This window comes from Syngnathus floridae, chromosome 13 (assembly GCF_059516105.1).
Source record: "Syngnathus floridae isolate MCC-2025c chromosome 13, RoL_Sflo_1.0, whole genome shotgun sequence".
Taxonomy (NCBI): Eukaryota; Metazoa; Chordata; class Actinopteri; order Syngnathiformes; family Syngnathidae; genus Syngnathus; species Syngnathus floridae.
The window spans coordinates 10,044,436-10,067,094 of record NC_142425.1 but is presented as its reverse complement, the minus strand read 5'-3'; the positions used below and the strand labels follow the sequence as shown (position 1 = coordinate 10,067,094).

Below are 22,659 nucleotides of genomic sequence, written 5' to 3'. Positions count from 1 at the left end.
TCTATGGTGGCAGGGAAGTCGAGTGAAAAGATGACAAGCAACATTTTGGCAGATGGAAGAACTCTTTAAAAAGGCTTTAGGCTGTTTAATACCACGGCCGGTTTGAATTTACTGTTAAACTAAAGTTTGTGTATTTAAAAAAAAAAAAAGATTTGAATGGGGAAAATAATTCTTAGCTTAATGCTAACAAACAATGCAAAACATATAATATAATTATGCAGCATATGAAAACACCCGCAGTAGTTATGAAACTCTTCTTCATTTACATCTACATAATTGTAGTACAACCCCCCCATGTGGCCAAATCATGCACACCAATTTAATTCTAATGTGTGCCAATGATGGAGGCCAGATTGACAATAAGAAAACAAAGTTATGACAGAAGGGAAACGCGAAAAAAATCGGAGAGCATATAAGAAAAACAAGTAAAGAAAGAAAGATGAGAAGAAATAAAGCGGCCCTTGGTGTAAAAAGGGATAAGACAAGGCAAGTATTATTGATCACTGTGTGAAGTTTATATACTCCCACCTACAGTATAACACCTTAGAGGACACGCTAACCTCTCTCTCTCTCTCTCTCTCTCTCTCTAATTCTCTTCTTGTCTTCCATCCCGAGCTGCCCGCCCCCGCTGCGCTTTCCCTCCCTCTTGTAATCTCCTCTGCAGTACACCTGACAACTACAAAAGGTTACGCCGACACGGGGTTTTTATTCTTGTAATTGTCCGAAAAGTGTCGTCCATTCAAATGTCATCCTATAAGAGACGGACCGGCGGGGGATTATAGGAGGGAAGGTACACAGAATGATACTTCAACAGGTCCCGCCTTCTTATTATTTTAAAATACATTTACAATGTGTGAGTCCAGAATTCCATTATCAACTTCAATGATTATGTCTTCTGCGTGTCGTGATTTCCACCAGCCAATTGACCAAAAAAAAAGAAACCGTTCCAGAGTGCCATGTAATGGCCTGAACTCACAAAGCAGTGGGCAGAAGGCAACGCTGGAAGAAATTTTCAATTAAAAACACATTGCGGGCTGAATATTACACAGACGGCGCCGTGAGAAATGATTTTAATTTTCTCGCTCTGCTTTGCCGCCCCGGTGGCTCGCCCGTCAGCTATCAGCGAAATCAATGACAACACGCTGTGACAAACAAGTGCGGCCGATGTTTGTTTGGCGGAGGCTCGACAAAAGGCACGGAATGAATGAAAAACAATTAGAAAGGGAGGCGAGAGTGCAGTCAATTATGAGGCCCATCTTGTAAGATTGCGTCTCCATTGATTTGTTGGACGAGGATCTTTGTTTACGCCCACAGTCCACCTAATTGCACTCACGCCGACCCTCTAATTACTCCACTAAGACCTGAATGCTCTTACCTCGCTATGTCTGGACTGATGTCTGCCTCGCGGTTCCCGAGACTGCGCTAATTGCAAACCCAAACGATAACAAGCGTGACACGTACCTGATGGGATGAACCCAAAAGCCCAGCTGGGTACCAGGATGCCAAAAGGGTTCCTTGCGCCTTTGCCGTCCGTCACCGTCTTGGGTTCCTCCGACTTTGGAGTGGAGCCCTTGGAAGGTATCCGATGACTTCCAAACACGAAGGACTCGGACACTGCCAACCTGGACTCCATTTCCGTAACGGCCTGCTTGGAGGCGGGCCAAGCGGTTGTCATCTGATTAACGGCTGTTGATGAGTCCATTGAGGAGTTGCTTGTGATCTTCTCCATCCATGAGATAGAAATGGATGGTTCCTGTGCGGAGGAAGGTTCAATGGTGACTGCCGTGGTTGCCAGATCTATGCTCGGAGTGTTTATGGTTGTCAGATCCTGCATGGTGGTGATCTCAGTGGTGGTCAGAACATCCATCAAAGACTCTGGTTTGGAAGTGACCACCTTGGCGACACCACGACCAGGCTTTCTTCCCGCACCTTTCCTTGGCTTCTTAAGAACGGGAGTGGAGCCACCACTAGGGGCGCTCTCTCCTCTTTGTGACAGAGAAGAAGAAGAGAGGTTGTCAGTGGGACGGTGAACGTAGATGATCTCACCCCTGGCCTCCTCGGCTGTTTGAAGCGAGCTGGTGGTGGTTGGCTGCGCCACCAGCTGCCACTGGGACGATGTCGTGAGTTCAGCCACAGTCACAAGTTCGGATTCCGGATTGGAATTGTCATCCCGGCTGGGAACGGTATTAACAAAATCGCCAGGGAAATTATTCCCATCACTACTCCCCTCCAATTCCTTTTTCTGATCTCTCCCAGTTGTTTGTGCCTCATCTTCATCCTGGTCCCTCCCCTCACCAGAATAGTCCTGACGAAAGGAGTCGGGCAGGGTTATCATCTCGAGTGGACCCGATTTGGCTTCCAGAGTCTCCCAAGTGCGGCTTCGGCCAACATTCCTGGGAAATCCCACCCTCAAGCGCCGTAATGACTTGATGGCCCACGCTGGACCTTCTTTGGGAAACTTGACCTCTTCACTTGGGCTTGATTCGCCTTCAGGGACCATTGCAGTTATCCCTGCGAGGAACACAAAGTCAGAGTACTTAATTTGATTAAATTAACAGTGGGTGGGTAGGCGTGGGCTGCATTTAATTTCATGGCTGTGGAATTAGCAATTAAAACCATTTGAAACGAGCTCCACCAGCAGCAACGGAACTCTTTTGTGGACCGATCCAAAACAGCTTTTTATACACGTGCGCAAAAATCAAACCCGATCGACACCACAGTCATTGGGAAGTAGTTCAAAGATTTTCCTATTTATTTGGTCTTTACAAATATGTGCAAATTGAGTCTCAAAAACAAAGTTTTTAAAGTCCATTGAGCTCTAATGATGAGAGATGCAAGCAGGCTCAGGTTTCTCTCAGTAATAAAAGAGCTTGTAATATACGGAGTTGTCTCTCTAGAGCTCTCTGCAGTCTTTAAAAATGTGTCTGCGCGAGAGAGCAGTAAAAAAATATTAGTGTGCAACCGAGAAGAAATTTTTCTCGTATATTTTATCCTAATTCACAAGCACCGAGGCGGGCAACCGCTGGAGACATTTTACTGTACGTTCCGACGTCGGTATTGATTGAGGCGTTTGTACCCGAAAAAAAAAGTAAAAAAATAAAATAAAAAAAGGGACAGTGGAGGATATTTTCAGTCATTTCACACTTCTCGCGCTAATCGAAATAACCCGGCTCTTGTTTATCTAGCCCAAGTGGTCGGCGTTAGCTTAACTGCGCTAAAAGCAGACACCGTCTCCGTCATCAATAATTCATCCTGTCATCATTTGTGACTCATAGCTGCTTTTTGTTTATTTAGGCCAGCGGTGTTATGGAGAGGACCCCGCTTAGTCCAACCCCGACGTCATGGCTTATCGAGTGTGTAAACATCGATAGAACACATTACCACCAGAGGGGAGAACATACACAAAAATCCTACGCATGAAATATTGAAAAGGGAAAAAAATGTATTATTTAAAAGCTATTGCCCTGATGCTTACGCAAGGTCCGCAAGCGGCGGAATCATTTCCATAGGAGGCAGGCAAACCTAATTGCCGCTAATATTTTTCAATAAGCCCAGTGATGCATAAGAAAATAAAAATCGAGATTAATTATGCAGCAATGCCCCCTGTCATTCATCCGACGAGACCGTGAGACATAGTGTAAACACAAATCATAAATGCTAAGACGCAAAACCCCCAGCGACTCATCATCACTGGCCTGAGAATCCCTCGGGAATCGGGGAGAGGTAATATCAAGCTGCCAGGGGAGGGTGACGAGAAAGAGAGAAGTGCCACCAACACCGCCGCGACTGCAGGTATGACATTTAATATATAGAGAAAAAAAAAAAGGGTAGGAGGAGAAGTTATTGCAAGGCTGCGTGAATCATGTCAGGAGCATCTACGCTGCCTGACAGCTCTTCTGTCCCATCAATTTGGTGGTCCCAGGCAGGGGTGTGAAGGAGGTGTGTGTTTCTTTGACCAACACGCGGGAAACCGATGCGGGGTTCGACGCAATCTGTTTTATTACGACTTGGTTTTTATGAACACCCAAATCAAAGACGCAAATAAATCTTACCATTATCAGGTTTTTTGCTCTCCCGCTGCGTGGCCGACTCGATTTTTCTTTCGTTTTGGGCTGCGGGCAGTATTGGAAAGAGCGGCATCTCTTCTTTCTCCTGCTCGGACAGACTGTCGTCAGCACTCAGTAATCCGCTGGCATGGACTAGCCCGGAAGGGTAAGGGTTACTCCCGTGCTCCGCGATGGCGTTGTTGCCCTTGTTGTCACTGAGAGTCTGGTTCCTGTTGGAGGTTTCCCCAGTCCCAGTTCCAGCCCAGTACTCGAAAGGCTTCATGAGCGTGTTGACAAAGTCTGCCAGTATGCTTTTCCCGCTGTGAGGCTGGGAGGTGGTAGAGGCCACTGATGGGAAAGTGTCAGAAGAAGGATCTTCTTCCTCTTGGGCGGAACCTCCGTGGTTCTCCACGCTGCTTTTGGAGTCGGCAGGTTCTTCTCGTTGGGCTCGGCCGGTCGGGGCGACATCTTGTCGGGTATCCCGACCCCGCTCGGGGCTCAAGTGGATGACCACGTGCTCGTCGGAGATATCGGAGGAACTGTTGGTGGCCGATTCCTTCAGGTCTGTGGTGTGGGTTTTGGGAAATGGGTCGCCCGGGCGGGTGTGGATGAGCGGGGAGTCGGCCTGAGCAGCCGGGATGGCGGCGTGGGGTAAAGCCAGGGCCTCGGGGGCTTGCACATCTGCAGGCTTGTGGGCTAAAAAAATAAATAAAAAAACAAGACAAGAGGACATTTTGACACAAATCAAACTAAAAATAGGAACAACAATCAGTTAAATTGGTTAAAAAATTTTTGGGGTTTGTTTTTCTCTGACTTCATTCCTTGTCTCCATTTTAATTCTTTCTTGTCACGAACTGTTTTGCATACATAGTGTTGTTAAGCTCCGACAAGGGAGTCAGCGGTGTAGCTTGCCCCGTGCCGGTAAAAAGGGACGGCCGATATTGACATTTTCATCTCCTCTCAGCTTTGTGGAGAACATAATTTGTTTCAATCCTTCACGTTGTGAAGATGATGATCTACGAGCTTGCGCGGTGACAAATGGACCGCTGCTCCGTTCCCAAGCTGCTGTTGTTGTTTTGTTAACTTGAAATGAATTGCTATTCACAAGCTTTATGACGTGACGCCTTGGGATAGAAAATGTCAATCATTCTTACTTGGTTGTGGAATTAAAAATACTCTCATAGGATTGAATGTGCATTTGTATGGAAATTTGCTCGCCCCCCCCAAACACACACACAGTACCTCGGTAGCAGTAAGCGTCAAACATGGCTGTGGTGTCGGGGAATCCGGTGCGATTGGGATTGCTGTAGACCGTTCGCACGCCGGGCTCGTCCCCGCCGCAGTTCCTCCGCGGGACGTTGATGGGGTAGCGCACGCTGCCGTCGGCCAGCCAGCCCGGGTCGCACTGGTCCAGGCCGGCTTGCCAGGCTAGATACAGCTGGCCCACGGTGGCCAGCTGGGCCCCCAGAGATTGGCAGTGGGCAGAAGCTGTGGCCAGATTCAGTTTCTCCTCCACTGTGGAGTGAAAGACTTCACCTGGGAGGGAGAAAATGATGATGTCACCACCACAGTGCACCAGTCAAAATAATCCCCACATCTTATTCAATCCTGGTCGAGGCCACCGGGCGTTTACCTTGTAGCCGCTTGGCAAAACAGTAGACATCAAATAGCTCGTCCGGGAACCTATTGCCATAGTTACGGATGCCGGGTGAGTCGTCACGATCGCCATAGCAACCGGGCCGAGGTGACTGGATGGGATACCTGCGGAGCGCAGCAAGAGAAGGTGGACCCAAAAGAGTGATTTCGGAAAAGATTTGCTTTTGAACAGTGAGTAAAGCGATAAAGTGAGTAAAATTAAATATTTTCAAATGAGATTAATGATTAATTTTGGCCACTTGCTTTTCAGTTTCAAATTTTGATTTTGCGGTGGATGGATGGCGGCTTTATAATCCCACTTTATTAAGGTTCCAATGTGAAGACTCTTTCCAAGATAAATGACTTTCATTATCTCCTCAGCTTGAATCATATATTATTTCAAAATTAGCCTGAGAAAGAAAATGAAAATTTCCCGTGAAAAAAAAAAAAAAGACATCCCCCAGTGGTGTAATAAAGCGCAAGTGCACCATTCATAACATGTCACAACACGCTGGAGGCAATTAGGAAACAACAAGTCGTTCCCTTTAGTGTTGAATAATTATACTGAACATCCATCTCGGTTGGCGATTGTTTCTAAACACACTTCACGCTCAAGGGAGCCCAAGGTGGGAAGTCATTGAGAGGTTAAAAGCATTTGCTATTCCTCCGGCGTTTTGGTGATCCGTATTTCGGCGCCAGCTTTAGCTGTTCTTTCACACGGGGATGATTAAAAGATTTTGTTTGGGCTCCACAAAGACATTAGATGAAGCAAACACACAAACACACACTACAGGCTTTCTCAGAGTCTCTTTGCAAGGGAGTGGTCTCTCCTCCCAGCCCCCTCCAGCCGATAAATCAATGGCAGCTTCGCTATTAATTGGCGACTTGGTTGATGTTCACTTTGAGCCTTCTCAACGCCGACCAATTAGCCGTGTCCCCAGTGGGATCGTGAGGAGTATGACGGAAACCGGCGGAAGAGGGGGGAAAAAAAAAACAACAACCTGCCAGCGAGACAACAGTCAAGTCGGTCTCCTTGACGACGGCAGTAAAGTGTAATTAAAATGTAAATATGAGGCACTAATGCCGACGGGCTGGAACGACTGACGGTGTTAGCGGCAATCAGGGAGCGCTGACGTTCGTACTCGCAAAATATAAAGTCGATGGCCGCCATTAGATTTGTTGCCGTTGTCATGATCATTATATAGCGTCGACTTTACGACTTGCGGTTCTCTAACGAGGAGCTAAGCCTTTATCTGCATCTCTCGTTCGATTATTTGCACATCGGCTGTGAGTCGGATGAGGAAAAAAAAAAAAACGAGCCTCACCGCACGGTCTGGTCCGACAGCCACCCGGCGTCGCAGTTCTCGTAGCCGTCGGCAAAGGCCGCCTGCAGCTGAGCCGGCGTGGCGATGGCGGCGGAGTTCTCGGCGCACACCCTCTTGGCGTCGGCGAAGGACAGGGCGTAACGGTCGGGGGGAGCGCGGTAATGAAAGAGCACGCCTGGGGCGGAGAGAGACGTTCAAACGTGAGCACGTACGTCCGTCTGTGCAACCGCTGGAGAATATTTGCATCAGACAGCCACTTGGAAAAAAAAAAAACAAATGTCACCTTGCTGCATGGCTCCACTCACTTTTCTTTTCAATTGGCATATGCTCGTTAGAGTTTAAGTCTGGGGATTGACTAGATTTATTATTCTGACGCTACGTTCCGTGCGTGTCATCATTGCTGACCGCTCTCCGACTTTCCCACTTTGACACCTGGCCAGATTTGAGCTCGTTAGCCACATCACCAGCGTCCATTTGAGGGTTGTTATCCAGCTCGCTTATTAGCCAAAATGCTCTTCAGGTCGCGCGTTTGCTTCCAAACCGAGTCTACCCGCTTGCGACCTTGCTTGATCAATCTTAAATGCAGATGGTGGTCGCTCATTGCAATTAGGAACACAGTAAGGTGCAATTCCCACAACTGTGAAAAGTCACCAAGCGGATTTTCCATTTAAATTAGATCGAAATAGCTTTCCATCACCTCCCATATTCGCTCGCAGCTCCGTTCCCGTGATGATCGACACGAAACGGGTGTCCGGTGATTTTATCAGCAAGATGACAAGGATCCGTGTGAAATGGAGAGTCGGGTCGCTGCGAGGCCATTAGCACTCCGGGCTATCGGCATTGGAATTCCTAAAGGGCCGTGCTTTTGCAGAAATATCGAGGCTGTCCAAATCCAACTGTGTGCTTGAGCGAGCAAAAGTGTGTTCGCACACATCATCGTATTTTTCCGAGAGGCCATTCCGTGGTGGAACTCTATGAATACACACTATGAAGACCTTTTGGTTCTCCGGAGTAAAAAATATATTCCTGCAGCTCTCATCGGGTATGTAACCTATGTCCTCGGCAACACAATTGTATTTTTAAGTATTTCCTCGGCGCGGTGGAATCTGTGGATCTGATCTACAAGCCTGTATGAAATGTCCTCCAAAGCAACATCATCTCTATTTGAGCATTAAAATCAAATCTTCGAAGGCCTGTGCAATTTCAGTTTTCAGGTACGATGAAACTAACCGAGTACATTTGTGGGTAAATTGAGACAAGATCAGGATTATTTCCGTATATCCCCCGTATTGTGACATTTTGGTTCAGTGGGGTACCGCGAGAATACAAAATACATTTCTTGGTTCAATAAAGGTTGGAAAACAATGCTCTTGTCAATTAGAACGCAATTTCAGCCGAGGCTGCCTGTTCTCCGGTTGAACCAGATCCCCCGCATCACCACGAGGGACTCGAACAATCAATAGCGTCATGTCTAAGAGACATACAATTGACTCGAAAATACGTGCGCTGAAAAGCTAAGCAGGGTAAGAGCGAGTGAGGCGTCGTGTGGGAAATTAAAGCGGCAAAATCCGAGGAGGAGCGTGAGGAAATATGGCATTGATACAGCCAAGCGGTATCAATAACTGCTAATGGTTACATTCGAAAACAAGCATTTGCGTGACGAAGCCTAGCTTGACGGCCAATTAAGAGCGAACCGTGGGGACGGCAACTCTTCGCTAGCGATCTAATTGGCTTCTGTGTGAATCGGTAGCGCTCGAAGCTCGCTAATCAACTGTTGGACGTAAAAAAAATGGAACATTGGTTTTTCCTTAGCAACGTACATAGCAGCCAATGTTAAGATGCCATGATGAGATCTTTCTGATTTTTTTTTTTTTTAACACCTGTCGCCTTTCGCTTTCATTTCATGCACGGCTCGAGAGAATAATTTTTAACGGGTTCGAGCTCCCTCACCTTTATTTCCCTCATTGTCGTGTTAGGCGGACCGTAAACAAGCCTGAGCGTAATAGCCGCATTAGCGCGACACCTCGTTATTATTCATAGTGGCCGACCGCGAGTGCAAAAGGGCCGGCCGCGCACAACCAAAGAGCGAAGTGTTAAATTGCAATAATAATTAGTGGAGGCCGAAAAGAGGCGCACTTGAATGACGGTTAAATGGTGTAATTACCGCGGACGTCACCGCTCATCATATCGTAACGACATAAAACACGATAGAAGATCATAAAAACAAGCCAGTGCGCTGGGCTGTGTTTTAATACCATCCCCATTAAGTGTGATATTTATGATGAAACTCAAAAATCTGGTTTTATAGTAAATCAACTTTTCTCGTAATGTTTTACGTCCATGAAGTCTGCCTAGCAACAGGCTCCGCCCATGAGCATAATGACAAGTACTGAGCAGAATTCTGAGATTCCACTTCATTTTTTACATGGCACTGACCTGTAACCTCCAGCGGGACGGTGTCTCGCTCGTCGTTTATGCCCACCACAACCTCGCAGCGGTACAGGCCCGAGTCGCTGGACCGCAAGCCCGTCAGAGCCAGACTTGCGTTGTATCGGTTGCCGCTGTAACCGGGCAGGGAAACCCGACCCTGGAAAGCCTTCTTAACCTGACAGATGAAAAAGAAGACGGATGAGTCAAATATCAAGAACCTCATTGGTTCTTGTGTGTGAAAAATACCTTGATGACATTGTCTTTGGCCACCAGGACCGACTGCTCCTTCAGCGAGCCGTCCGAGCCTCGCTGGCCCCAAACTTTGGTCCACTTGAGGCGGGGCGGCTCGTGGGATGGAGCGGCCCCGGGGCGCAAGGTGAAGAGACAGGGGAGTAGCACCGTCTTGGAAAGCTCCTCGCTGATGACCTGATGGGTCACCTTATGCATGCTCACCACAGGATCTGCGTCGCTTAAGCCTGAAGATGACATACCGTGGACTTAAAAACGGTGAGAGTCGTGTTTGCTGAATAAATATGGGCCAGTGAATTTGGCCATCATCGTGAAGAAAGGGTCAATTAAGCAGGGAGTAGAGTTCACAGTGGTGGATGTTAACGGGAGCCCTGGTGTCAAAGCGGATAAAGATTTAAGTACCTTGAAGGTATTAAAGCTTAAGTGCTTTGCATGTGAAAGTCCATTTTACCAGATGGGACGAGGGACCTTCACAAAGGAAGCAAAGCAACAAAATAAAAAGGAGTTGATCTGCTAAATTATGAACCTCGTGGAGACATTTTGTAGAATACGCTTTAAATAAATTCAGTTGATTTCAGTGATCATTTTATTCAGTTTTTTCAATTGAGTAAAATGTTGACTTATTATTACATTTCAATTATTATTGCTATTGTGTGGTAAACATCAACATTTATTTGAATTCAATGTTAATCCATGTATTTCATTTTTAAAATATGAATTTAATCAGCAGAAATGGTTATATAATGCTGCCAAATGCCTGCATTGCGTCGCCGGCTCTTTTATTCGAAACGTCCTTCGCCGTGTAAGGAGGTGGGGTGTACAAAGCAACATGAGAGCTTATCTAAAGCACTGACTAATGACTGAAGGAAAAAAAAGGGATGGGATAGAATAAAAGACATCAATAGGGTAAAGAACAGGAGAAAAGGTTGCACCGTGGGAGGAGAAATTGAGTTGGCTGAACTCTCAGAGCGATTAGATGCGTCTTGCAAACATGGAGAGCATAAAGACGGGCGCTGGTTTCCATTTCCTGACTTCCACTTTTCAAACCAACATCCATTTGTGAAGAGGATTTGTGTTGACAATGACTCCTTGTTCTTTCACGACACGGGTGAACTTTGAAGTTCAGTGGAAGCAAGAAAAGGAAATCATACACTCATTAATTTATTTTTAAACTATTGGATTGTATTGATTTCAGTCATGAATACTTTGTATGGAGAATATTTCAATGCTGTTGCCAAGGAGAGCAAGTAAAGATGAAAAAAACAGTGGACCTTGAATGGATCCCTGGGGGACACCGTAAAACACAGGGGAAATTCCCCCGCCAAAAAAGTCATTTAATTTGACACATTGGTTGCGCATGATTGACACGAGTTAAATTAAAATTTGAATTAAAATCACATTTTAATCACGCATATCTGATAAGTAAAAATGATAACCTCGCTACCAACGATAATGAAAACCACTGAAAGGATGTGAAAACAAATCTAAGAATTGCTCTTATGACTTGTGGACTTTGTGGCAAACTTAAAACCCTGGCTTCTGTCTCTCTATTTGCTCGGAGCCCCTAGAGGATGATCTTTGTTTACTCCATGCTAACACTCGTGCCCCCCCGTCATCTTAAACACAACCATCGACAAACACACAATAAAGAGCCGTCCTGGAAGACGGAGATTTTCGGGGGCGAAGAAAGACAGGTGTATTCTTTTTCCAGCTGGGCTCCGTCAATACTCTTTAATCTATCTGCCGGATTCTTTCACCTTCTCCTCCCAACTTTGTGGCGAGTCAAACAAACTTTACAATGTCACTCACTTGTGCACGCCATGCGGGTGTTTTATCTCTCGCCTGGCAAGCTGTGAGCTGCGCAGTGAAAATCCAATGAAATTAATTTGCAAATTCCCTCCAGAAATCAGGAAATTAGATGGTGGGTGGGTGAGGAGAAAACAAACACACCAAAAAAAATAAAAACGCATTGCTCTTCCGCAGAGGTGATTAACATAAACTAGCGAGGGCGCTTATTGCTTGTGTTCGAAATCAGCATTCAGATAGAAAAGTTATCACGATTTAATGTCTTGAGAGACATTTTAAATGTTAACGGGAGTGCGACTCGGCTTTTAGCTGTGCCGCATGTTTCTGCGTGTCGTCACCCATCTGTCTCGCCGTTCGAGGTCTTTGGAATTATCAAGCGACGCGTGGGAGCCTTTCCGCGTCTCGCGCAAGGTGAGTCCAAATGGCATTTTAACAGCCGCCAGTGTGCAAGACTAGTTTTGCTATTTTCACCCCACATCAGTCAACTCTAGCCCAAAAAATTTTCATCTTGTTAATTGTGCAAATACAACGCTGCCTCGCTGCTATTGATGCAAGTCGGGAAATGACAGGCAATCGATGCAAACAAACTCTGATGACATATATTATTAATCGGGTTGTAATTTATTAGGTGCTCGAACGCATCATATCTATAATCACCTGAAATAATAGACTGACTTGTATTCATATGTTAATTATAGAGGATGTTGTGGAAAATTGTATTGGATCAGAGTCGGATTCCAATTACGGGATTTCGGAAACCACGTAGGAATTTACGAAGAAGAAACACAAGCCTATCTATCACACACTCACATATGTGCATGGCATATAAGGAGGGTGGCCTTTTCAAAAGACGAGATCTGAGGCAGCTCTCGATTTAATGCATGTTGAATGAGAAGAGACGTTTGATCAGCGCTGCAGTGCAGATGCTTTTTGCCGCATGCCCGCGTTTAACGAAGACGCCGAGCACGCTAACCGGTGACCTCGTGTGAATCCGCATCGACGCGCTCTGCCGGGTGGACGTCACTCAAGGTTGGAGTTCAGTCATGCTGACACAGTGTCAAGTCAAAAAAAAAAAAAAAAAAAGCTTTGGAGTTCACCTCTCACAACCTGCTGAGTAGCACAGATCTTTAGGAGCTTTTTAAGTCGCAGCCACCGAGTGATTAAAAGGTCTGTCTGCAGCTCTCTCCAGTGTGGCTACGTCGTAGCGACTCAAAGGGAGGTTCGCTGCCACCGAGACGATAAAGTTCAAATCTAGTGCGACACTTCACAATCACAAACATGCAGAAACATTCCAAACATGCCCACGCAACCTCTTTGCAAGTCTGGGAAGTCACATTTTCTCCAAACAGCAATTCTATTGAAGAAATGATCCGGTAAGTTTTCTGACATATTCTAGTACGAGCAATTTGGTTCCTCAGACGAAAAAAAAAAAAAAATGAACGGCTTGACTTGGCGCTCTTCTGTTTGTGTGCGGTGGCATAAAGCGAACCACCTGGCAGATGTAACCGCAGGCTTTCCAAGAGTTGTGTTCTCATCACCCTTCTGCCCGGGACGCTGAGTCTCGAATGGCGGTGCCAGCAAGTCTGTCGCTTTTTCTCACTTCCACCAAAAACAAACAATACGAGGGAGGAACCAAACGAGTTGGAAGCGACGCAGAACACGGAGGAGTACGAGACATGCCCAAAGCAGGTAGTAGTGCAAGTCGAGTGAATGGATTTACAGGATAGCGTTTATATTCATCTCAAGAAGGACTTTTACGATGATTATTTAATTAATCAACTACTAATTAATTGATAATTATTTAGGATAAATGTTTGATTGATATTAGTTCAAAATTGTTTAAATATTTAAAATTTCAGCTTCTCACCATTCATTTTTGTGTTACAACAAAATAAAGATGTGCTTTTATTTTGGTAAATAATGATGATTATTTTTGGTTATTTTCTGACATCTAACAGATCATAGCTTTCACCGGTTCATAATTAATTCATGTCAATGGAAAATGATCACACATAAAAAAATACTTAGAAATATAAACATAAAAAGTATTAATTGATTAATCAACAGAATAATCAAAATAATCTTTAATTGCAGCATTAAAAAATATTTTTTTGCATGATTTGAATTATCACTGGATGACAAATTGGTGACACTAAATGTTTGCCAGTTTGTACATTTCAAGTTTGGGGACTGATGTGAAAAAAAGTTTGGTAATCCAGGAGTGAATAATAAATGTAGAAAACTTGCAAGCAGACAAATAAGCTGACAGGCAGCAAAAATGATCCGACAGCGACGATAAGCATGGCATCTCCCTGTCTTAACTTTATCAAGAGTGCAAAAAAAAAAAATCTATGAGTAGCTGTCAAAATGAGCGGATTATGATTGGAAATTAAAAAAAAAAGAATCAAAGATTAAAAAAATGGATGGTTCTCTCTTTGAAGCGCTAAGCCGTCTAAACTCGCGTCTGGGTGGCGAGAGAGCCGCGATGGCTTTTTATTATCGGAGCAAAATGGACCATAAGACGGAAACGTCGAGATTAACTAGAGTTGTTTCCGTGACGCTAATTGCAAATCCGATGACGGCGACCGAGCGATTACGACTGACGGCTCTGTCGATGGCTGTGACTGATGTTCCTTTGCCCTTTCATTTAAGGCGGCTAATTCCTTCTTCCGTGACGGACTCATAAACAACCGACTGACCAACAAAAAGACCCGGACTGAAGCTGATTGTCAGGGTTGGGTTCGGACTCACCCCGGCTGACGGCGTGAAGGAGCAGCAGGAGGGCCAGCAGGTTCTGCGGTCCACACCAAGGCATCGTGTCACGCATCCCGCCAAACCTGAAAAAAAGATTTTGAAAAGCCATTTTTGGATTGACAGCTGTCACATCATTCGTCATTATGATTTAAGACTCCGAAGCCCTTTTCAAGGCTCCATTGGTTATTATTATTATGAGAAGGCTTTAAAAAAAAAAAAAAAAAAAAAGGGAGGGGCAGTGAGAACAGACTCAACTGGCTGCTACTGTCATGTTTCATCTCTCTCAAGTGTCATTTGGACTCGAGGCCATTATCTTTATACTTGAGAGGACAAGTAGCTCCCATTTGGATAGTGGCAGCCGACTCTTAATGACTTTTAAAGCCTCGTTTTGCTTTTGTCTTTTCCCGTGTATTCTTAATCGGGACCAGTGGGTGGATTAAAACCGACTTTGATGCCGTTATTTGTGGAAGAATGTGTTAGAATTGGTGACGTGAAAGTTTAAGTTATTAGTAGCAAAAAAGACAACAGAGATTGTCGTAAGAGGATTAGTTGGAAACGTTTTAGAAAACAAACTTATTTTGTGGGCTGCTGTTTGAATGATGAATAGTTATGAGAGGATGACATAAATAAATATGTATTGAGATTAGAAGTGCCCCATTCTTTGTTTTTAAATGTGAAATAGAAAGTTGACAAGTTTGGGGGGATTTATTCAAAAAAGTGTTGGGTCTGAAATCTTAAGAAATTCCAAGTTCAGCTGACTTTAATAAAAATAACTTTGAGACTTTGAGTCAAATTCTTGATAACTTCAATTTGTTTTTATAATGAATAGAAAACTGCCGTACGTTGGAACTTCAATAAATTCATATTATTATCACAACATTTTAAAAATGTGAAAAATATTTCATGCGTGAACGCAATTACAAACCTTTTTACTGGAGGCATTTTCGCTATGCACAGCAGGACGCATTGGAATTTTTACCGTGTTGTTGCCTGCTGTCGAACTATGCAAGGTAATCTCCAGAGGAACGCGTATTTGCTGAGTAACATTGGAAGGTCTGACGACTTCATTTGATTTGGTGTCCATACCGTCCCCTCAAAACGAACAAGATAAAAACCGCATTTGTTAACCAAACCTGGTTTACACAGCAGATAAGGGTGAGGGAGGCAAACCCGAGATGCTGCGGAGCAACCTGGGTACGTATATACTGTCAGATTATACAATAACACTACATGCAGCAGCTATTTATTTGGCAGGCTGCCAGGAGCAGGCTGTGGTGAAGGCTCTGAGAAGTTATGCAACTGTCAAATTCAGATCTAAGACACACGGTGGCTTGGTGCACTGAAATACTTGGATGATTTAATATGGAGTATAAAAATATGCTTAACGGCCCCCAAAATAATGTGGACGTCTATACGCAAGACTTGAGTGGTGAGGACCACAGTTAAAGGCAAAGACATGACAGAAGTGGAGGATATTCTCATACCGCTTGCCAATTAAGCTGTCAGTTATAGGCCAGTGATTCACAACCACTTAAGCGAAATTGGATCATTTCCCATGGCAAATTATCCACTTTCGACTAATTGCTGCAGAAATGATTATTTATCAACGACAACGGAGTGCTGAATTTCCTCAATTGTAATGGTAGCAGAAAATCATCTGGATCGAGTCGATTTAAAAAAATGTGCAAGCACTTGACGAAATAAAATGGCGTCGATTCAGAAATACCAAACACACACTCCGGCAACCCGAGATGATATACGTGTCGCGGCATTCGCAGGACGGCGACCAAATGAGGTGAAATGAAGTCAGGCTTGGACGGCCGAGAGGGCTGTGAGAGTAAATAATGAATGTGGGCTCTCTCGGGGAGACGGGGTGGGCTCGAGGCGAGAGAGGATTATGATGCGTGGGACGGCGGCCATGCTGGACAGCGATAGCCTGTGTCAGTGACAGCCGTGTGGGTCGTCTTACAGGTTCATGTGAGGACGCAAATTACCTTGACCAATATTTGAGAGTCAGTCGCCATGTCAACAAAAGACCAACCGAAATATTAACCTCCCGTTTTACGATTAAATGACTACAAATTGCCACTTCAAGTGTCTAAAATCGAAAAGCTCGATAAGAGAAGAATCCGGCAGCAGGGTAAAGTGTTCCGCCGATGGTTAGCAAAGCTAACGATGTAATTACCCTTAAAGTTTGTTTGGCAGAGCCATTTTCCCGACCCGTACTTTGGATTGTTGTTGTTTGGATTACGCTCGCTCAATGAGTTGATGATATGTTTTTTTTTGCCACCTCGCCGCAAAACCCCTCGAATCCCTTCGGAACAAATGAGCTGCAACAAATGAAACTGCACTCCACTGCCACTTAATGATTACTTAAAAGCCCCAGAGGATAATCAAAACTATTGTGGCTCCCAGATAGGACTTGTTCGCTTCAAAAAAAATATATATATATATAAAAAAATAACTGCCTCTTATCTGTGTGGGTTCCAGATAAGAGCATTTTGTTTTGTTATTCTCTCACTATATTACTTTTTGAGGCCCTTGAGCTACAAGCCTGTTTAAAACAAAATAACATTTTATTTGTACCTTACAAGTATTGCTATAAGTGCTAATGTTTTCACGCCTCCATTGGAGTTGCCTGCGCTATTCCTAAGAGTGCGTAAACATTTTTCGGAAAGTCCACGGTATCGCGAGTCGAGTATTGTGAAGGAAATAAAAATTTGAAATGGATTTCAAACTTTACACGACGACCTCCCGAAGGACAAAGCCTTTGTTTGACTAGCACAAGGTCATTTCCAGGACTAAGCATTCAGCACAAGCAAGGCGGCCATTATTATTTTATGATTCGGTTGCTGCCGTGATATCTTTCGTGTGAAAATGTCAAAAGATTCACAGGGGGGTCAAAATCATTAAGAGGTGCGAGAACGAGTTGTTTACGACACGGCGAGCAAAGCCAATTTCAGATCCAGTCACGTGCCAACTCCCAAAAGCTGCACTTGTCGCATGCGTGTGTGCTCGGACGGGAAATCACGGTCGGGTTTCCAATTTGAAGAAAAACATCGGATTCACGTTTTGCCATAATGAAGCTTGACATTTAAGAAGAGAACATACAGAATATTGTGCAGTGTGTCTTTTGTTGACGTTTTGCATCAGCGCTGCATCGCTTTCCGAGATGATATTTACGGGATTTTGAATAGAAGCGAAACGCCGCTGCGGGTTGCAATGAGCTGCGAAACCGAAAAGGACGCGATGAATGACGGCGAGAGGGCCGCTTCGGACAAAAGCCGCTCCGCCGAGCCTCCCGAGTAAGTTGAAAAAGCTGTGCGGAAGTATAGAGAAAGCTATTACTTACAGTTGCATGCCACACGGGTCTCTTTTATTCATTCACACAAGGCCCCGGCGAGCCAGCTAGCCGGCCGCTATTAAAGGAGAATCAGCCATTACTTTTCTATAAAACATATTACCTCGCTTTTGTGTCTAGGAGAGGCGAGTTCACCCCACATGAGACGGAAAGAAAAAAAGGTGGTGAATTGATGAGAGGTGAGGCGGTGAAAGATGAGAGGAAAGCTTTTTGCAACAATTTGACAAAATTCGGTGGCAGATTGGAGACTGGTAAACTTTGTGGAGACTCGAAGGAAAAATGTCACACGTGCTATATTCTTGATGTCTCCGACAGGCTTGGTGTGTTTCACACGTGGAGCGGGGAGGCATAAACAAAACAGCCGCTATGGCATCTCCGTCGTGAGTGCGGAGGTGAGTCTTTGATGGATGTCATTTTACTTCAGCTTTTTTCCATCCTCGCTCTCAGTCTGTAGTTTTTATTCTGCCTGTGTCGACAGCATCCAGAGACATGTAATAAATCGTCCGTGTTGACGGCAGGTCGTATGGACTGAGAAGCTAATCCAATTCTGCGGCGTGAGGGGAGGGAGGGGTAGGGGGGTACGTCACCCTAGGGGCGAAAGGTCCAGAAGCAGTCGATAAACCCGCAGCGTCGAACTGGCAGGTTTTCTCTAGATCAGAAGAATAACAGATGTCTTGACCGGGAGCCACAGAACATGAATTCAGGAGGAAGTCGAAGTCTGAAGCTATATCACATTCCAACTGGGCGTTTTGTCAGCGAGTCGAGAAGTTAAGACAAAGACAAAGTGGAAAGTGCTCATGGCAAAACTCAAAAGGGAAGGTGTTGCTAAAAAAGTGGAACAGTAATTCCTAACTATTGGGAATGCGCAAACCAAGCATATTTTTAATTCATTTCTGTCATGATGGACGGGTAAAACGTTTTTTCCATTTCTATCTGTGTTAATTGTTGATTTTATTTTGATTTTCTTTGTCATGTCTTGCTCATCGAAATATTTTAAGATACAGTCCTGTCGTATTTATGAATGAAATCCAACGACATCCTCCACACACGTCCGAGGAGTTCAGAATGTCTGCCTGCTCTCAAATCCACCAAAACTGCACTAAATCGCCCGCGCCACAACTTTGACCAGCTTTTAGTTAGTCTAAATTATACTTTCTGTTATGGAAAAAAAGCCATTTAACTGCCGGAATGCCCAGCGAAGTGCAACACAATCTGCCAAATTGCCAAACACAGTAAACCAGACATGCCCCAGCATAAAAAAAACTAACATGCACCAGCGCACTTTTAAAAAGCAGCTTCTCACTTCCTGCGTTATCTATTCCGCCATTGGACGGGTGCCACTGCTGAAAGAAAATCAATGCAAATAAATGCGTATCGACGACCTTCTTTCTCCCTATATCTTCATAATGCCGTGGAAAAAAGGCACTCATTAATACAGGAGACAACTACCTGAATGAAGGGATGAGAGCCATTCTGATATGTAATGACATCTCCTCATGTATTTCTTGGTGGAGGTTGAGAAGCATCGAGTGACAGGTTGAAGGAGAGTGAGATGGATGGATGGCATGGATGAAATTGCACATTAGAATTGGAAATAGCCCAGTTAGCAGAACCCAGATGTGTGTCTTTTACCTCTTTCCAGAACTTTCCGGTTATTTTATCTTACTCGTTAAATCATCTTTGAGTAGCATATGTGTGTGTGTGTGTTTCAGTAAAGCCCATCGCCGTCTGCCACTTTGATGTGCCGCTAAATCAATTTGCATCTCATCACGAGCCAAAGAGAAACATACGTCTAGAGGAGCATGTCACCAGCAGGTGAAGTTGGACTAGGTTTCAATTTGATATCGATATTGAATTTGTAAATAAGATTTGTTTTCTTCAGATATGGATTCAGAAACAAATCTAAGGGTTCTTTAAAAGAGGGCATCAAGGTGGCTGAGAAGTCAGACGCGGCGGTGACAACACACCCCGCGGGAGGAATTGGAATGTGAAGATGAATGATGAGTTGGGAAAAAAAAAAAAATCAAACGAAGAAAGCGCCAAGAAAAGAAATGCCCAAGGGGATAAAGCGGAGAGGGGGGATAAAAAGTATCATCGAGACAGCAGTACTAGCTTTCTTGTTTTTTGTGCTTCTTAAATATTCCACTTGAGTAGAGTACACGCATACAATAATTGGAATCAATTTTATTTTTTTGGCTTGCTTACGTCGGTTTGACTAGATTGCTACGTTAGCTTAGCTTGGGTTTCATGTTGGTTTCCCAACACTCTTCCTTCCTTCTGGTTTTTTATTTTTTTAATTTATTTCTGCACTGCAAACCCAAACATGCGTGCTCTCTCCGAGACACACACTGGGAACCCCCCGGGGGTGTATCGATTCTCCGGCACTCTCATTTGGGAGAAACGCAATTTATGGGAGCTGCCAGCGCCCAGGTTTATTTACTTATTTGCCCAGTGACTGCTGTGGGGCCTGTGTGAGCTAGCCACATCCAAGTGGGACCATTATTTAAGGGTGTGAGAGCACACATGACCTTCATTCAGAGGGTAAATTGATACTCACCAGAGGGGCTTCAAATGATTGTGTTTGTTTGTCTTTGTGTCTGGGTTGTCTCAAAGAAGCTGTCAGCGACAGACCGCACGGGGATTGATTTGTGTTTTACCCCCCGTTGCAAAGTCGATGGTCTTTAAATTGAACCCTGACATCATTTTAGCTCTTAAGTGACAATGGACAATTTAGTGAGCCGTCTTCTCATTTTGAAGGAGGACCTATGACAAACTGAGTGGCAGAGGACCATCTGGTTTCTTCTACAAAAATAAAATATTACAATTGAGAACGTCAAAAGAACCCCGCAGTGCACAAACAAGTGTGTTACTTGTTGTCTTACATGCATGTGTGATAAAAGAGTCCTGAAGCAGACGTTGCCGAGTGTCAAGAGACCCCCCCCCCCCCACTCCCTCTTCCAGCTAGCTTCCTCCCGATGCTGCCAGCCCCCGGAGGAGAGAAGGAAGACAGAGGCCAGACAACATCAGGCTGAACTTTGATCATCTCTCAGTAATTGACAGCGCTCCAATGCTTCAAGTGTGTGACACACACACACAGTCACACAGGGCCAGATTGACTCAAGAGCGGGCAATTTGATTTGCTCAGGCAAACACGTGTTGAAGATGCCAAAAATTTCATGATCTGGAACAAACATACATCCAAATTGATTACGATGGTTGTTTTGGTGTCTAAAACCGTCAGACAAAAGGGCCGGTGCAAACGAGGATGTGAAGGGAAGACAGCATAGCAAGGAGAAAATGAAAGCAAGCTGGTGTTTGTTTTTTTCATCCACTTCCAATTCCATCACTTCAAAATTCACTTTGGGCATGCGGAGCTCTCCTAAATAGTCCACGGTGAAAACCATCAGAGGTGCCCAAAGCAAAACCTTCTTTTAAATATAACTCTCCACTTTAACGCAATTTAACATTTGTGTTTACAAAATCCTAATGCATGATGAGTCTGTTAAGAGCGCACCGTCATGCAATTTAGTGGCCGCTATTGGGCATCGAAATAAATCAGCCCTAGATTGTTCCGTTATTTATTTAAGATGTGCCATTTTTTATTCATGCGGCCATCAGCAAAACAAGTCCTTGTGGCTGTCCTTGTCAAAAAGTGTGGCGGGAGAGGTCTATTTTTTTGTCCAACTCGAATTTTTAAAAAAGGTCAACAAATGGAGAAAAAAAAAATCTATTGCGGGCATGGATGGGATTGTGGATGAATTGATGATTACAGGAAGGAAGACAGGAAAGAAGGAAGGAAAGACGACAAGTGCTTTTGGTAATGACCAATGCTGGGGAGCTAAACTTTCCACTCTGCGCTGGTTTAATAGACTGTACATGTGTTAAGCATCACGCGTGTAAGCGTCCTATCCTCTCCGCAACGTGACACTTAACCCGGTGGTAGACACTATCATTAATCATGCCCAGTCTTTTCGGATGAGTCACTCGGCTATATGTTAATTGGTTCAAAACAGCGAGTCATTAGCGTTGATGAGACGACCGCAAGATATGACAGGTTAATAGCGGCGCTCACCCACAATAAGAAGCATTAGCCTCCGAGATAAGAGGAGCAAGCGAATGGATTACGTGCGACTGATGGTAAATAAGTGACATAAAAACTTCCTTTAAATTTTCGATGCAGGCTGAAATACCGGGAATCCAGCTTCGCAGCCCGTCTCCCTCTGCCGTAAAGCGTGGCTAATTTGCTTCCAATTAACCGGCTAAATCACTTTATTACTCCATACTCGAGGCTGGAGTGCCTTAATGTGCCTTTCCATGATGGTAGACGGCGGTGGAAATGAATAAGCACCCACGCGGCAGGCTGTAATTTTCCCCCGGTCAAGCTCCGGGCTTGCAGGTACTTATCGCTTTCATCACGTTAACTCTAAAGTGAGTAGCGCTCTGCTCAGTCCTCCGGCTTTGCGGCATCTATTTTAGCTTTTTCATTTGGTTAATTCCAAAGCGTTTAGCGCGAGAAATAATCTCCCCTAAATATCAGGGGAATTCGCAAGACTTCGGGGTAATTGTCTAAAATGTCTCAAAAGGATTTTTCCTCCACGTTTACACATGTTGCTGTTCTGCAGGGAGGGGGGGGGGGGGGGGGGTTAGAAAGAGATCAATCCTTTAGGGGTGTCCAAAATAGGGAGCGCAACCAAATTGGGGACGGGCAGTCAATCAGTTACCCTCTTAGCAAAACATGTAGATAGATATGAAAAATCACTTGCATAAATTCTTTATCCTCCGCGAGGAGCCACTAATAATCCTGTAAACCTGAGCCAACCTCTTTGTTACATACAGCATCTATAATTAAAGCAATTTAATTTGGATTCCAAAATGTAATCAGCTTTTCCTTGATAGTGATTTCTATTCAAGTTAGTTTTAAGTAAGACTTCACACTTCACATCAAAAAGTGATTGCATCTACCCCAATGAAGATAAAAGCAGCGAGGACAAATGATGAAGAAAAGGTTCATTTTAACGGAGGAGGAATTGCTTTGCCGTCGCACGAAGCACGA

The 22,659-nt window shown here is 44.6% G+C and overlaps 1 protein-coding gene across 1 annotated transcript in view; it reads right to left on the bottom strand.

The window, feature by feature from the left end:
* ncanb (neurocan b) overlaps nt 1–22,659 on the bottom strand; it is a 60,417-nt gene that overhangs the window by 21,024 nt on the left and 16,734 nt on the right. The window contains exons 5-12 of the mRNA XM_088393840.1: nt 14,243–14,328; nt 9,683–9,912; nt 9,443–9,611; nt 7,007–7,181; nt 5,680–5,807; nt 5,289–5,582; nt 4,053–4,742; nt 1,462–2,511 (exon numbers count right to left, since the gene is read on the bottom strand). Coding sequence (XP_088249966.1) covers nt 1,462–2,511; nt 4,053–4,742; nt 5,289–5,582; nt 5,680–5,807; nt 7,007–7,181; nt 9,443–9,611; nt 9,683–9,912; nt 14,243–14,318 — 2,812 coding nt within the window. The 5' untranslated portion in view covers nt 14,319–14,328. The remainder of the gene's footprint in view (nt 1–1,461; nt 2,512–4,052; nt 4,743–5,288; nt 5,583–5,679; nt 5,808–7,006; nt 7,182–9,442; nt 9,612–9,682; nt 9,913–14,242; nt 14,329–22,659) is intronic.